The sequence below is a fragment of the Calliopsis andreniformis genome, chromosome 6 (genome assembly GCF_051401765.1).
Source record: "Calliopsis andreniformis isolate RMS-2024a chromosome 6, iyCalAndr_principal, whole genome shotgun sequence".
In the NCBI taxonomy this organism is placed as follows: Eukaryota; Metazoa; Arthropoda; class Insecta; order Hymenoptera; family Andrenidae; genus Calliopsis; species Calliopsis andreniformis.
The window spans coordinates 23,356,400-23,370,283 of NC_135067.1; the positions used below are offsets into that span (position 1 = coordinate 23,356,400).

General features: G+C 37.7%; 3 protein-coding genes across 5 annotated transcripts; all 3 read left to right on the forward strand.

The window, feature by feature from the left end:
- Positions 1-974: 974 nt before the first annotated feature.
- On the forward strand, positions 975-3,686 carry Ctsl4 (Cathepsin L4). 2 transcript variants are annotated; one of them, XM_076381669.1, is made up of 6 exons: positions 975-1,036; positions 1,119-1,298; positions 1,395-1,571; positions 1,793-2,155; positions 2,523-2,683; positions 3,376-3,686. In XM_076381669.1, exons 2-6 carry the CDS (start codon positions 1,161-1,163, stop codon positions 3,569-3,571), a joined length of 1,035 nt encoding a protein of 344 aa, XP_076237784.1. In that variant the 5' UTR covers positions 975-1,036; positions 1,119-1,160; the 3' UTR covers positions 3,572-3,686. The 2 variants fall into 2 exon arrangements, with proteins under 2 accessions (XP_076237784.1, XP_076237785.1); XM_076381670.1 differs by lacking the exon at positions 975-1,036 and having other exon boundaries at positions 1,043-1,298.
- Positions 3,687-5,068: 1,382 nt separating this feature from the next.
- Positions 5,069-9,131, forward strand: Daw (activin beta chain dawdle). The gene is made up of 4 exons (XM_076381668.1): positions 5,069-5,614; positions 6,146-6,403; positions 7,206-7,588; positions 7,787-9,131. Exons 1-4 carry the CDS (start codon positions 5,113-5,115, stop codon positions 7,952-7,954), a joined length of 1,311 nt encoding a protein of 436 aa, XP_076237783.1. The 5' UTR covers positions 5,069-5,112; the 3' UTR covers positions 7,955-9,131.
- A 1,582-nt stretch (positions 9,132-10,713) lies between these two features.
- On the forward strand, positions 10,714-13,785 carry LOC143180912 (uncharacterized). Of its 2 annotated transcripts, none has more exons than XM_076380961.1 (5): positions 10,714-10,968; positions 11,552-12,007; positions 12,142-12,819; positions 12,890-13,142; positions 13,204-13,785. In XM_076380961.1, the coding sequence occupies exons 2-5, from the start codon at positions 11,573-11,575 to the stop codon at positions 13,311-13,313; spliced, it is 1,476 nt and encodes a 491-aa protein (XP_076237076.1). In that variant the 5' UTR covers positions 10,714-10,968; positions 11,552-11,572; the 3' UTR covers positions 13,314-13,785. The 2 variants fall into 2 exon arrangements, with proteins under 2 accessions (XP_076237076.1, XP_076237075.1); XM_076380960.1 differs by lacking the exon at positions 10,714-10,968 and adding an exon at positions 11,025-11,200.
- Positions 13,786-13,884: the final 99 nt, after the last annotated feature.

The window sequence follows — 13,884 nt, forward strand, 5'->3', positions numbered from 1 at the left end:
CGAGTAACAAATTAACGAATCGACTAGAGTATGAGTAGAGGAACGGAGAGATGTCAAATTTCGATTCGACCGACAGATACTTGATGCTCAACACTTGACGATTACACCAACGAGCAAGAGACGAGTAGATCGCGAGTTTCTCACGAACATCTGCGATCTTCTGCCTACTACCCCCTTCCTCAAACCTTGACAACTCGTAAGAGAAAGCGGACAAGCGAGGAACGACTCGTTTCAATGACATTCCTATGGTTTAGCAGAAAATTAACGAAAATATTTCTGCAAATTCTATTCAATACAGAGGAACTTATTTTTCATTAGGTCAGTCGGAAAATATTCGACTAACAGTCAAATTACGAAGCCATGAATGCGCGAACGCGTGCGTGAGCGTGCAACACTTAATGACTTAATGGATCGTAGTTTGTTCGTATACTTTCTATAGTGCTGCGGTTTGCAACGAGTGTAGCCATCTCACGGCCGACTGTTTAGTCTTTTCAATCGATCGAGATTTAGGGCAGTATAAAATCGGGTAATATCCATACAATATCAGTTAATTGTGTATCGTTACTCGTACACTTCTGCTATCAACTGATTATCCACAAATATCTTTCTCAAATTTTCTCTTTCTTTTTTTTCGGACAGCACGATGAATGATCATGTCATCGTCATTCTATAAGCTTCAATTTCACTCATTTTTTTCATTTCTTTTTTTTTCTTATTCTTTTTTACCTGTCCATATTTGTGTTCTTATCGGAGAATGCGAAACCTTGTTTTAACAGTTTCTGTACTTCTGTTACTTTTTAAAATGAAAGTAACTCACGGTGGTATGTGTATCGTTAGATGCGGATTATCTCTATGGAAAGCGTACAAATTATGAATTATAAATGGAATTTCGAAATACGTGATTTCGTTCGTGTACAAATTATGCGAGACATCGGAAAAAGCATAAGCGTCCACAGTGTTCAATGATGTTCTCGGTTGATTTGCCTTTTTTGTGCTTACTCACCAAGTTTGTAAAATTTGCTGACATCGACACTCGGTACGCTATGATACCAGAAATGTAGAACGACCGCAATTTTCTCGGACTGAACGAATAAGCTTATATATTCATTTCGTGGTAGTTGATCGAGGAAAGATTGATTCGCCAATCGAACGTTAACACGATGAATTTTCGGCTATGTGACTTCGCAATTCTTTCATTGATGGCTTGTGCTATTCATGGAATAGAAGTGTTTGATAAAGAAAAGCGGTTCCCTCCGGAAATATCGGAAAAGTTAGACGAGTATTGGAATGTGTACAAGGTATCTATCGGTCAGCGATCACTTTAACATTCAAGTAGCTTCTTCATTGCTTTTGCTCGTTAGTTGTTTCATTAATGTCGATATTATTTCGAACAGGCTCGATATAACAAAAGTTACTCTGGAAATGTCGAGACTGCCAGAAGGATGTCCTGGGAAGAAAACCTAGTGACAATTTATAAACACAATTTGATGGCAGCAGCAGGTCATTACAATTATACCCTACGAGATAACCACATAGCGGATTTAGGAACCAGACAATACGTTCGAGACATGGTTCGTAAACGAAAAGCGAAAAACAGTGAATTGCAAAATATTTCTTAAATAAATTTTATACGTTTCTGTCCTTGTCCGAGTCACGTGAATCTCTCGCAAAAGTCCGAAGCAAAAAGAAAAGAAGTGAAGCGAAGTTAATGGTGAAACGATAATTATTGTTCGACCAAAAATTACAAATTAATGCTCGGAATAAAAAATCTTTTCTCTGTTGTTAACTGCAGGTGAAGCTAATTCCGAGTAATAAGCGTCGTATGTCAAAGGAGTCGATGGTTGGAGCTACGTTGCACGAGCTCAATCGACACGTTCCAATGCGACTAGATTGGCGCGAAGCGGGATTTGACACCGCTCCAGAAAATCAAGAAGATTGTGGAAGTTGTTACGCGTACTCGATCGCTGGTAGCATTCAAGGGCAAATATTTAAGGAGACCGGCATGTTACTCCCTCTAAGCGAACAGCAATTGATCGATTGTAGTACTTCCACTGGAAATTTAGGTTGCTCTGGAGGATCCCTAAGAAACACGCTCAGATATCTCGAAAAAGCAAAAGGACTGATGGCTCGAGGTCAATACCCGTATAAGGGAAAAGTATGCTGCTCAATTCTTCTTTCTCTGCTATCTTTAATCGTATTTATTCCTTTTCAGAACAGCCGTTCAATTTTTTAGTCTTTTACTTCCGACAAATTTTTCTTCGTTTATTTTACAATGCTTATCTGCAACTGATGTAACGAATCAACTTTTTTGCGAATTTATGAACGGTAATAAATCTCATACAGAAGTGCGATTTTCAGTTCTCTGTCTATCCTATCTTATACATATACGTATGTAGGTACATTCGAATACGCGTTCGACTCGTACTTAACTTTAATTATTCTCCAAATCACCTTCAACTTTTTTTCTTAACGAAATTTATGTTAACGAAAATGATTCACAGTTTCGTTTGCTTTGAGAATAGCAAGGCCCGTGTCGTTTCCAACAAGACTGGAGCGTTGTCAATATTACTTCCTGGGCGGTGTTACCGGCACGCGACGAGAAAGCTTTGGAGGCTGCAGTAGCGAATATAGGTCCCATAGCGGCTTCTATAAATGCCAGTCCGAAAACCTTTCAGCTCTATCAGTGAGTATATACCTTATTCTCTCCTCGTTATCGCAGACACTACCATTCTTCAGGAAAAATGAATTCTTCGTTCTTCATTATTTTCGGTCGCTCCCTATATTGAAGACGCTTTCGGTAAAAATTCGGTAAAAATTGGCGAACAACAGTTTTTCAATGCTCATGGGTCATTTCAACGAATTTCGACTTGTTTACGAATTCATTTCTTCGTCGACCTGCTCTCGTATCAATGCGCCAACCAACGGGTGATAAAAAAACCAGCAGAGAGAAAAGAGGCAAGGGGCATCGATACAGGGAACGGAAGGAAGTAAGAATGAAAGGAAGAGAAGAAAGGAATAACAAATTTTTGGCACGCGATTCACTCGTGTTCGCTGAATGTTTATGCGAATAATGAAAACGCGAAAATACGTATCATTCCCCTTCGACAGATACTCGCAGAAATTGGCCCAGTTGCGCGATAACCTTTGGTGCATCGTCCATACGATGACCCTGAAGCGGCAACGAACCAAAGTCATTGAACTCTTAATTGAAAAGGTCACGGAAGTGGTGCCGTCTTCTCTCTCTCTCTCTCTCTCTCTCTCTCTCTCTCTCTCTCTCTCTCTCTCTCTCTCTCTCTCTCTCTCTCTCTCTCTCTCTCCCCCGTTTTGATTTCGACTCAACATGTTTAATGATTTTTAATATGATCTAATTCACAGCGAAGGAGTGTACGACGATGAACGCTGTAGCTCGGATATGGTGAATCACGCTATGCTGATCGTTGGGTATACGCCAACCGAATGGATCTTGAAAAATTGGTGGGGTGATGGATGGGGTGAAAATGGATACATGCGTTTGGCTAAAAACAAAAATCGATGCGGTATTGCTAATTATGCGGCATATGCGAAAGTTTAGCCGAATAAAATACGTTAATGAATTTAGAAACGAATATTCATCTACTTGTAATCTAATCACTACAAAGTGCTATTATTTCTTTCAAAAACTGACAACTTTTTTATTATCGCGTGAATTGATCTAGACGTTAATCATATGAATTGAAATGAAATAAAAGACTGATCGCGGCGTAAGCGTAACAGAAGATGAAAAGCGTGAGAGCGATGTAATTTCCGATTCTTTTTTTCGTAATACATATCTTTTTTTCCTGTCTGTCCCGTTCTCCTTCATCTTTCATTTTATTTTACTATTATCTGTCTATTTTGGTTAACGTTTCATTCTGAGGACACGCGTTTAATAGAGAAAATGGTTGTTGTGTGCTCGTAACAGTTAAGGAAACACAGATCATTCTCGGAAGCGATACATGGAGTACAGTCGGCCTTGAATTCAACTACAGTCTTGTCATTCCGGTGCTGATAAGTTCCAGCGTGCGACCACGTTCGAGCAAGCAAAGTTTCTGTAAGATACGAATTAATCGAAAGAAGACAACGTACTAATGCAGATCGCCGTGTGTGTCGACATTCGTGAATTAACGAAATTGACGAATCAGATTTTTCAAAAGTATAAAATCCGTGATTGAGTAGAAAGGAAACATACCGAAGACATACGGAAGAGAGAAGGGAAAGAAAGTGGAAATACATGCGTAAGAATTTATAAACGAACGATAGAAAGAGGGTGAAAGAAGGAGGAGGAGAATATTCTATTCTATTCTAAGGGGAATAGAATATGCGTCAGTGTTGGTGTTAAGAATCTGTTGGTGAAAATGACCGAGAATAGAAGCGAAAAGGATGAGGAAGAGATAGTTGAGGGGAAGTAAGAGATTCGTAAGAGATTCGTAAGAGATTCGTAAAAGATTCGTAAGAGATTCGTAAGAATGAAAAAGGCGACGGAAAAAGACATGTTCGTGGCGCGTGTTTCTACCAACGATATCAGTACGATTGGTCTCCATCCAATCCGCAGTATTCTCCCGCTCATGGAGCAAAGTTCAGAGACGGTAGCCAGAACCAATGCGTGGCTAAACGGCATCCCGACAATGAATCTTCAGTCTTTGTGGATGAGTTGCTTGAGAGACTGAATCGAGAAAAACGATCGATCGAAGCAACGGAATTGTGTGCCGAGTCTGGTGTCGATGATCGACGTTATTCGAAAAAAAAACGAACGTTTAGCACGAGAAGGAATAAGAAGCTGCTTGCGTTGCGAGCCGGAGCGTTGCCGATGCCTTGTGCGACATAACTTTCTGTTCTAAAACAGTGAAATCAAATTCGCGAATAATGAATATGCAGATAAGTGAAACGAAGCTGTGTTCGACAGAGACAGGTTCGAATTAGCGGAAACAATCAAGATTTTGTTCGAAGAAAAAGGAGAAAAATCGATGTATTGTTCTACGGAAGAAAAGCGGATGTTCCACGATCGGTTAGGTTTCTGGGATATACCCGAGAAAATAAGTCAGTGAGAAAGAAATTCGCCGACTAAGGAACCAATGAGTAAAACCGATTGGAACGATGCGTATCATTAATCAGCTACTGTTTCTTTCCCTTCTTTCGCTGGGTAATCAGATCGAAGCTATGTGGCCCAAGGTCACAAACCCCTTGTCTTCCGCCTGGTGGAATTTTTATTCGCGATCGACGACGTCCACTTCCTCCAGCTTTTCCTCTTCCTCCTCTTCCTCCTCTTCCTCCTCTTCCTCCGCCACCTCCGCCTCATTCTCTTCGTCGTCCTCGTTGGAAGAAGAGGATTGTACAGGGTGTGCGCACAATAAAATCGCTTTGCTCTCGAACGATCCGATTTTGACTGAGTTGAGGATCGAATACGTCAAACAACAAATCCTCAAAAAACTGCGGCTCTCTAAGCCACCCGAGATATCGATGCCACTTTCAACTTTGCCAAAACCTTTGATAAACGGTCGTGTACTCGAACTTCGTCCCGGAACACCTCTCGAACCAGAAAAGTCAGTCGACAGTTTTTATGGGAAAACCGACCAGATTGTCGTTTTTCCAAACGAAGGTTAGTCTTTGCGCAACGTGAAATCTTTTCGTACCATTTCTTACTTCTCTTTCGAAAAGTCATACTTAAGAGAAAACATTGGTAAAACATTGACAAAACTCGTTTTTATTACGCTAACGGAAGCATCATTCGTAACGAATATGTAAAGAGCACAATATTAAATCATTTTCAGTTATCATTGATTCTCTTATTCCGTTAGCTTTTTTTCCTGTCTCTGCTCCACTCTTCTGTTTTTCATTTTGAACGCTCTAACAACCTATACCGCTCGGCATTAAATTGAAATTTTCCACGATAGAAATACGGCGAACTAGACCGCGTTGTGTACTTCCGAATTCATTCAACGATACCGTCATACCATGTTCATCTCTTTTACCATAGCGAATGAAATGGAAAATGAAAATAGAGAACTGTCGATAACAAACGCAACACGCGTGACTCGCGTGATCGACGTTGAGGAGCGTTTCATTGAACATTCAGGAAACAATTACACGTAATGATACACGAGTAAAACAATTTTTGTGAACTTTTCAGGTGTGGCTGATTCAAAGAAATGCCGGCAAAGTTCGAATCATTTGACAGGATTTAATCCTGCTGCTTGTTTCACTTTTTATCTACCAAATGAAATGCAATTTGTCGACGTGACTTCGGCGCAATTGTGGTTTTACAAAGAATATGACGAAAACGATGACCTGAATCAAACATTCGTACTATCTGAGCTCGATCATTGGGACTTGGGTCGGAACTTTGAAAAAAATACAGTGATGGCAATTTTTGAAACCGATATCGGAGGTAAGTAGAAATAAAAAGATCTGACTTGTTTATGACAAATACTCGAAAACTCTGTCGCTTTCCCCCACCTTGATCATCCTCTCACGCGTCATCTTGTCATATTCTACCGGCTCAGTCTTTTTCTATCCTTTCTTTATCCTTTATTTTCTTCTTCAAACTGTTACATATATACATAGTTTTACAACTTCCAGCAATGTTTCGTCTATTTTGCATTCTCTTTCATATTCTACCTTTTCTTTTCTTTCTTCACTCTTTAGTTATCACATTCTTCTATTAACATGTATACTTCAAATGTAGAACATTGATCGTATTAACGTTGTTCTTAACCGAATGGAAGAAAGACGATCGAAAACGGCTAAGTTGAAAGTGAATTAATTAGAGAGGGTGTAGGGGAGAGGGAGAGCGAGAAAAGACGGAAAAAAGGAAGCGTATGAAAGAAAGCTGTCTGAAATAGAATACAAACTGCGGCGATAATAGCATACCCACGTATCTGTTGCTTCTCCTGAGGACTTTAGACCGCGTGCGAACGTTCTATCGGAAAAAATGTGACATTCTCGCGATATAGACGTATCGTACTGTGAACCTAGCAATATAAATATGATTGAACGTTGGCAAATTATTAGTGCATACATACGTATGCTTGACGATCAATGGTAGAAATTTGTCCACATACGGTACGGAGGTAAACTGCGCGGTAGAAGCCGCGATTGCAACAAGTACGAGGTTCTATCAATAGTCGAGTTGTGGTTTGTAGCTGTGATATTGGCAGATTCGAGAACTATAGAAACGATCGGTGTTTCAGAGGGTTGGGTGAAAGCTGATGTAAGTTTCACGTTAAAGAAATGGGTGGAAGAGATTCGATTGAATCATGCAATACAGATAGCTTGCAGTACCTGTTCGATCGACCGTGACACTGCGCCTGTATCCGTCGGGCAGACTTTGAAACCTTTTTTGGTGATACACACGTCACCGTTGCCACAGAAGAACAGGCCAAAAAGAAATTCGAATTGTCTACCAGAAATGAAAGAATGCTGCAGGGATGAGCTTTACATCAGTTTCGAAGAAATTGGTTGGAGCGATTGGATTCTTCACCCGAGTGGTTATCATGCGTATTTTTGCCGCGGATCGTGTTCTACCGCAGCCTCATTGACCATCAGCGGATCTCCATATAACAATGTAATCAGGGTAAGCATGATTCTCTCGGCCAATCGACTGGTAAAGTGGCAACGATTCATTTCGACTAACTAAAGACGGCAGCAATAGCTCAAGGAGGATTCAAACGAATAAAAGGACGATTAAAATAAAAACATATTTCAATTATTTCAACATTCAATAAAATACATATTTTCTCTTCTCATTTTATTTGTCTTTCTATTTTAACAGAGATTGCTGGCCAAAAGTGGCAACACCGTTCATCGTAGAAGCGAAATTGTTCCTTGCTGTTCACCTACCCAGCTATCAGCTATTCAGCTACTCTATGTAGATTCGAACAATACGATCACACAGAAAACACTGCCCAACATGGTAGTCGAGGCTTGTGGTTGTATGTGATTAATTGCGGTTCGCAAAACCGTGCGATATCTTTCTGGAAGGAAAGGTCACATCTCACTACGTACTCAAACGAGTCTTTGATATATATACATATTGAACTCGTCTCAAATGATTCGTGTGTCCACGTTTCGCCGGTTCAGAAACAAATCAGTCGCAAACGCAGCAATGTGCGTGAAAGAAAACAAACGAATCGTTTTACATTCCAAGAAATCCCCCATCCTCCTGCTTTTTCTTAATACGTCTAATAACATTGCATGCGTTATAAGCATCGGTGAATAATTTTTAACCTCAGCTCGAAATTCCACTTGGCATTCGACTTCTCGAAAGCGGGGATAACTTGTACAGAAAGTTATTCAACCGCTATTGAAAAAGGCGATAAAAAGAGGATGCACGTGTCAAATCGTTTGTACGCACAGTCGTACCGAAACGAGCGAAACAGTATTTCTTTTTTCTAGCTGCTCTTGTCGCTTGCATGCTACGGCAGAATCTTATGCCCATATGTTAGTTTTCTCATATAGAGCGTTCGACATGAGGTGCAAAAATATTTGCGATGTGATTCTGTATGACAGAATAAGACGTAACTGGTAACGATTTTCTTTTTTTTTAGTTGCTAATTCTAACCGAAACAGACTCTGAAGACTCTCGAATTCTTTTCACCTGGGTCTGTTAACGTTAATAGCGAACTGCGAATACAATTTCAACAATCCTGCTTCTTATTTAGATCTTATTCTGTCATGTAAGTAGAATCACTCCTTAAAGTTTCTCTCACTAGTCACCAACCGGTGAATACCCTCTATGTATATTTAATTGATCAATATCGTATTCGTCCGTCTCTTAAATTTATTTATTGTTAAGCGATATTCGTTACAACGAGAAACGACAAACCAACTCATCGTAACTATCGCAATAAGAGAAAAATCTTCACTGGTTTCAATTGTTCGTGCGTTCCGAAACGACGATCGAGTTACTCGGTAGAGTAGATAATACATACGTACCACCGAAACTGATGAATTCTGCTTAATATTAGACAAACGTGCGACACTTATATACATACACATAGCAGAATATTGTAGAAACAACGCGGTTCATATCTGACGAGTTGCTCCCCAACTGAGATATGTATTTACATTATATCCAGTTTCTCTTTCGTCGCCAAATACATTATGTACCTATTATAGCCGTACCGTTTTTATTCCTCTACTCTACACGATTCTCTGTCTCTGCGGATATATTTCCGAAAAGATTTCTTTCCTTCACGATAAGAACGCCGAAACATGGTTCTACAAACGCTAAAAAACGGAAGAAACAAGAAAAGACGACGGTGATTTCTTTCAAGCGATTGTAAAGACGCGACGAATCGAACATATAGCTGAGCGGCATACAAGTATTAAGAGGAAATAAAAAGTCTATGAAAAGCAAGGAATAATGTTGCCTGTCGCAGCAAACGAATAGAATTGGAGACAAGCAAATTACTATAAAGATATCGAAGGGATGCATGAAGACACTCTTCCGGAAGAGAACATTCACTTCTCTACCACGACGGCTACATTTTCGTCTCGTACAAACGTTACTGAATATTCGCTAGAAATTCGCAAATAAATAATCGCACTGCACAGGTACATACATACATGTCATGCTTGAACGGATAACGTTAACCCAATCAAATACAATAATTAGTAGTTGCATTGGCACTCGGTGTCTCGTCGGTTGTAACGATACGCCCGCGATTACAACTATAAAACACAACATTTTGAATAATTTTGATTTAACCGTACGACCTTGTCATGCCAGGAAATTTCCAAACATAAACTTTCTGTGATATAATTAGCTTATAGTGTATTGCTTTCTGTTCGTCGATCATTCATCCCAATTCCATGTTCGTTCATACATTCCCAACTTTCCTCTTTCCTTTCTTTACATCGCCTTTTCGGTGAGAAGAATTGAACTAATAGGATCCGTCCATATACGAGAAGTGTACTTTCAAAAATGGCTCTCTCTATTTTCAAGAAAATTCCGATATTTATTGTAATCTGTTTTAGTTGGCGTATATCAGAAATCATTCTGAAAACTGACGTAAGCCTTTTGAAAATATCGATTGAAAATCAGAATTATCCGTAATTATAATCAGAATTATTAGAAAACCCATAAATGTCTGAAAGTTTTGAAATAACATACGTATTATTTTCAATAAGAGCAATATGTACCGAGGATAACATCACGCAATATAGCTCTATTTTAACATAGTACTTCAAAGTCCGACGATTGCTTTAATTAAATATGAGATTGTACCGGAAGAATAAAAATAACATATTATTAAGTGATAAAATAAAACCACCACGTATGATACAGACCTATCACTGACAATAAGTGTATATGTAAGTACTGGATAGATCGGACAGCTTTATGGAGTTTTGTGTTTGATGTTTTGAAATACCGACTTCTTGAAAAACTAAAAAACCACTGACTTTTGAGCGTCCTCTGCGATATTCGGACGGTGAAATACCAATAGTACATGTGAATTTAAAATACCTTAGTACCATGCACCTCCGTCTGTAGTGCGCACGGTATGTTCTCACAAAATGGCGCAAACCTATTGCTGTCAGCTCAGAATGGTTCAGGACCGTCCTATCTGCAAAAGCTTTATACAATATGCAGTTGCACATATGTATATGTATGTAGGATATAAACCAGTGGGTTGGATGGACGTGATTCGTGATCTGTTTCACTCTTTCAGAGCTACTCAGGGAGAGTGACACTCACGAACGCTGGTATTAGCTGGTGTTAGTGTGGATCCAGCATTAAGGAGGGTCGACGTCACATGGTTCGAAGAAGTTACTTCATGAAAAACCATAGACTTTTCAATCTTTCGCAAACTATCAATATTGTAAGAATAATGAAAATATCGCAACACTGAATAGACTGGATAGATTGATGTGCTTCAAAAGTATGTTATCTCCCATTTACTAAGTTCTCGCCGCGCAACTTCAAATCATCATCAATTCGACCAATCGAAGGTAAGCAAAACTGCGTACAACCAATCATAAGATGCGTTTGATAACTTCTCATTGGTTAAATTGGTTACATTTGTGTGAGACGGACAAGATATTTTTTCAACTGATGATGCCATAAATGTCTTCAAAAACCGTTACGTAGTTACCGCGTCATAGATTTTGCCGCGCAATCGTTACGGTTTTCTATTTGCGCGATAATAAATCGAATATTGATTAATCATTTTTACTACAGGAGGTAATTGCTATTTTTAATGAAAGTAATATCTTCTTTTACAGTCTTGTAAAACGATAAACTAAGAAACATTACATTTCAAAGTTTCATTCAGTCGTTAACAGTCGTTAACGTCTGGTAGTTGTTTTAATAACGATTATTTAACTGTTTATACATTTTTTATCCGAGGCTGTGTTCTCGATGTTTCAATTTCTATTATTGAATTGTAATTCTACTTATATGTTGGGTGCTTAACATTTTTCGCGTTTTGTGCTGGCACTTAGTAATTATTAAGAACAGTCCATATAAAGGAGTTTAATTACCGTCTATATAATAACGCGCAATTGTTTCAATTATTTGTTATCTTTTTTGAAGCTTTAGTTGCTTTTCTAAAAAATGATTGAATCTGATCAAAGTGACAAAGAACTACAAGATCAAGCAACTGTTTTGAAGATTTCTAATGATTCTGTATGCAATGAATCTATGCAAAAAAGATTACGAGAAGAAAGTTCTGAAGATGAAAATCCACAGTTGCCTCTTAAAAAATTATGTACCTCCAAAGATGAAATTGCATCCAAAGAATGTGACGGAAAGAAAATTCTTGATGTGAATGGAACTACCACTGATACAAACAAAGATGCAAAAGGTATTAAAGTTTCTGATAATAAAGAGAATATAAAAAGCATGTTCGTATTAAAAGACGGCACAAATAGAGATGTACATGAAAAGAATGATGCGTCTTGTAATGAAAACGAAGATGAAGGTATTATCAGCGATACAACTGAGACAGAAGAAAAAAAGAATCAGAAGATAATAGATGAAGAACATAAGGTAATAGAATTATACGTGTTTTTTAAATCCTAATTTAAAACGGTAAAATAATTCTAAATTGCTGCATTAAAGTTCATATAGTATTTGAAATGTTTTTATATTATAATAGTTATATATTGCTTTTAATTTAAAAGGGAAGTATATCTGCAGAACACATAACAGATGTTGATACAAAAGAAATATCGATGAATGAGAAAGAGGAGGAAGATGACATTAAAAGAAAAAAGGTGGATGATAAGTCAAAGATAGAAGATGCTGAAGTAGTGGAAGGTTTAGAGCTTACCGTAGAGTGTGCCAGTGATAAAGAATCCTCCAGTGTCTCTGAAAAAGAAGAAGATGAGGATAGAAAATCTAAACCAAAAACAGTCATTGTTAAAGCCAAACCTAATGATTCAGAACTCGATGTTAGTTCTTCTGAGACAGAAATATCGGATACACAGGATGTATCCAAAGTTAAAACTAAACAAAGTATAAAGAAAGGAAAGAGAACAAAAATTACTTATTCTGAAGAGAACTATAATGTTTCTGATGAAGAATATAGTCCACGAACTAAGAGAAAACTAAAAAAACCATTAAACAAAAAAGCTACAAAATCACCCTCTGAATCAGGAAAACGAGGTAGAATAGAAAAAGAAGTTAGCAGATCCATTGAAGAAGAGGATGAGGACATGAATGGAGGAGGGGAAGTGACAAGTGATAAAAAACTAGAGGAAAATTTGTCCAATACAGAATCGTTACAGAGTGGGAGCGAAAGTGATAACGATGAAAATGTTTCTAAAGATGAAGGAAGGAAAAAAAGAAGACGCAATAATGTAGGTTATTATTACTATGCATTATTAACTTATACAATCTATTTCACATCATTTATTTATATTGTTCCAGAGGCCTGAAGACGATAAAAGAATACAGGTTCTAAAGAAATATATTAGAGCAGCTGGAATACATATAAAGTCTTATAACAATCTTTGGGCTGGATGTAAATCAAATAATGCAAGGGTAATATGTCTGAAAGAAATATTAGAAAAAAATGGAGTAAGTGGGAGACCAACTTTAGAAAAGTGTAAAAAGGCCAAGGAGAAAAATGAAACACTTAAAGATGTTGCAGAATTAAATACAAGCAATATTATATCTGAAGGTTAGTGGTTTTATAAGTCTTGCCATAATTGACGACTGTAACATGTCTGTATTAACTTTAGGACGTGTTACTCGTGCCCAGAGACATAAGGGCTCCTCTAATAAAGAATCAACGAAAACACCGGGAACGTTTAAAAGAATTTTAAGCGTTGTTGATAGTGATTCAGACTGAAGTGTGATACATTTTGTAACAAATGTCCGAAAATTATTCGTAAAATGCATATGCTATAATTGTTTCCTTATTTTAATATGGTAAGTATGCCTTTTACTCTTCGACGATGAAAGATATATTATTCGTCCTCTTATTTTGAATACCTTAAATATCTTTAATACTGTTGTTGATGCAACAAAAAGATACCCAGGAAAGAGTATTAGAAAATTCATTTCTACAATTGCAGTACTAATCATAACTGACATTTAGCTCGTATTCAGAATATAAATCTGCAAGTATATGATTCTCTGGATTGCCGTTAATATTGTATAAACATGTATATACTTCATTTCTATTGTCAAATGTTTTCCGAGTACTCGTTGTGAACGTACCTATCTTTTTAGTTTGTAAAACCATCTGAAAGTCCATGTTATATAGATTCTTATCGTATCAACAATAACAATAATATTTGAGACGTTCATGTTAAACGTGACACTTTGCATATTACTTACATTTCTTGTTCAGATGCACAAAAGGAACTAGAGTAATCGATTAAATTAAAAATTAATGTAAAATATTACTTTTAAGTATT

Coding starts and splice junctions, on each gene's coding strand:
- Ctsl4 (XM_076381669.1), top strand. CDS start 1,161: ATGAATTTTCGGCTATGTGACTTCGCAATTCTTTCATTGATGGCTTGT. Junction 2,156..2,522: donor AATACCCGTATAAGGGAAAA/GTATGCTGCTCA, acceptor CTTTGAGAATAG/CAAGGCCCGTGTCGTTTCCA. Junction 2,684..3,375: donor AAAACCTTTCAGCTCTATCA/GTGAGTATATAC, acceptor TCTAATTCACAG/CGAAGGAGTGTACGACGATG.
- Daw (XM_076381668.1), top strand. CDS start 5,113: ATGCGTATCATTAATCAGCTACTGTTTCTTTCCCTTCTTTCGCTGGGT. Junction 5,615..6,145: donor TGTCGTTTTTCCAAACGAAG/GTTAGTCTTTGC, acceptor TGAACTTTTCAG/GTGTGGCTGATTCAAAGAAA. Junction 7,589..7,786: donor CATATAACAATGTAATCAGG/GTAAGCATGATT, acceptor CTATTTTAACAG/AGATTGCTGGCCAAAAGTGG.
- LOC143180912 (XM_076380961.1), top strand. CDS start 11,573: ATGATTGAATCTGATCAAAGTGACAAAGAACTACAAGATCAAGCAACT. Junction 12,008..12,141: donor TAATAGATGAAGAACATAAG/GTAATAGAATTA, acceptor TTAATTTAAAAG/GGAAGTATATCTGCAGAACA. Junction 12,820..12,889: donor AAAAAAGAAGACGCAATAAT/GTAGGTTATTAT, acceptor ATATTGTTCCAG/AGGCCTGAAGACGATAAAAG.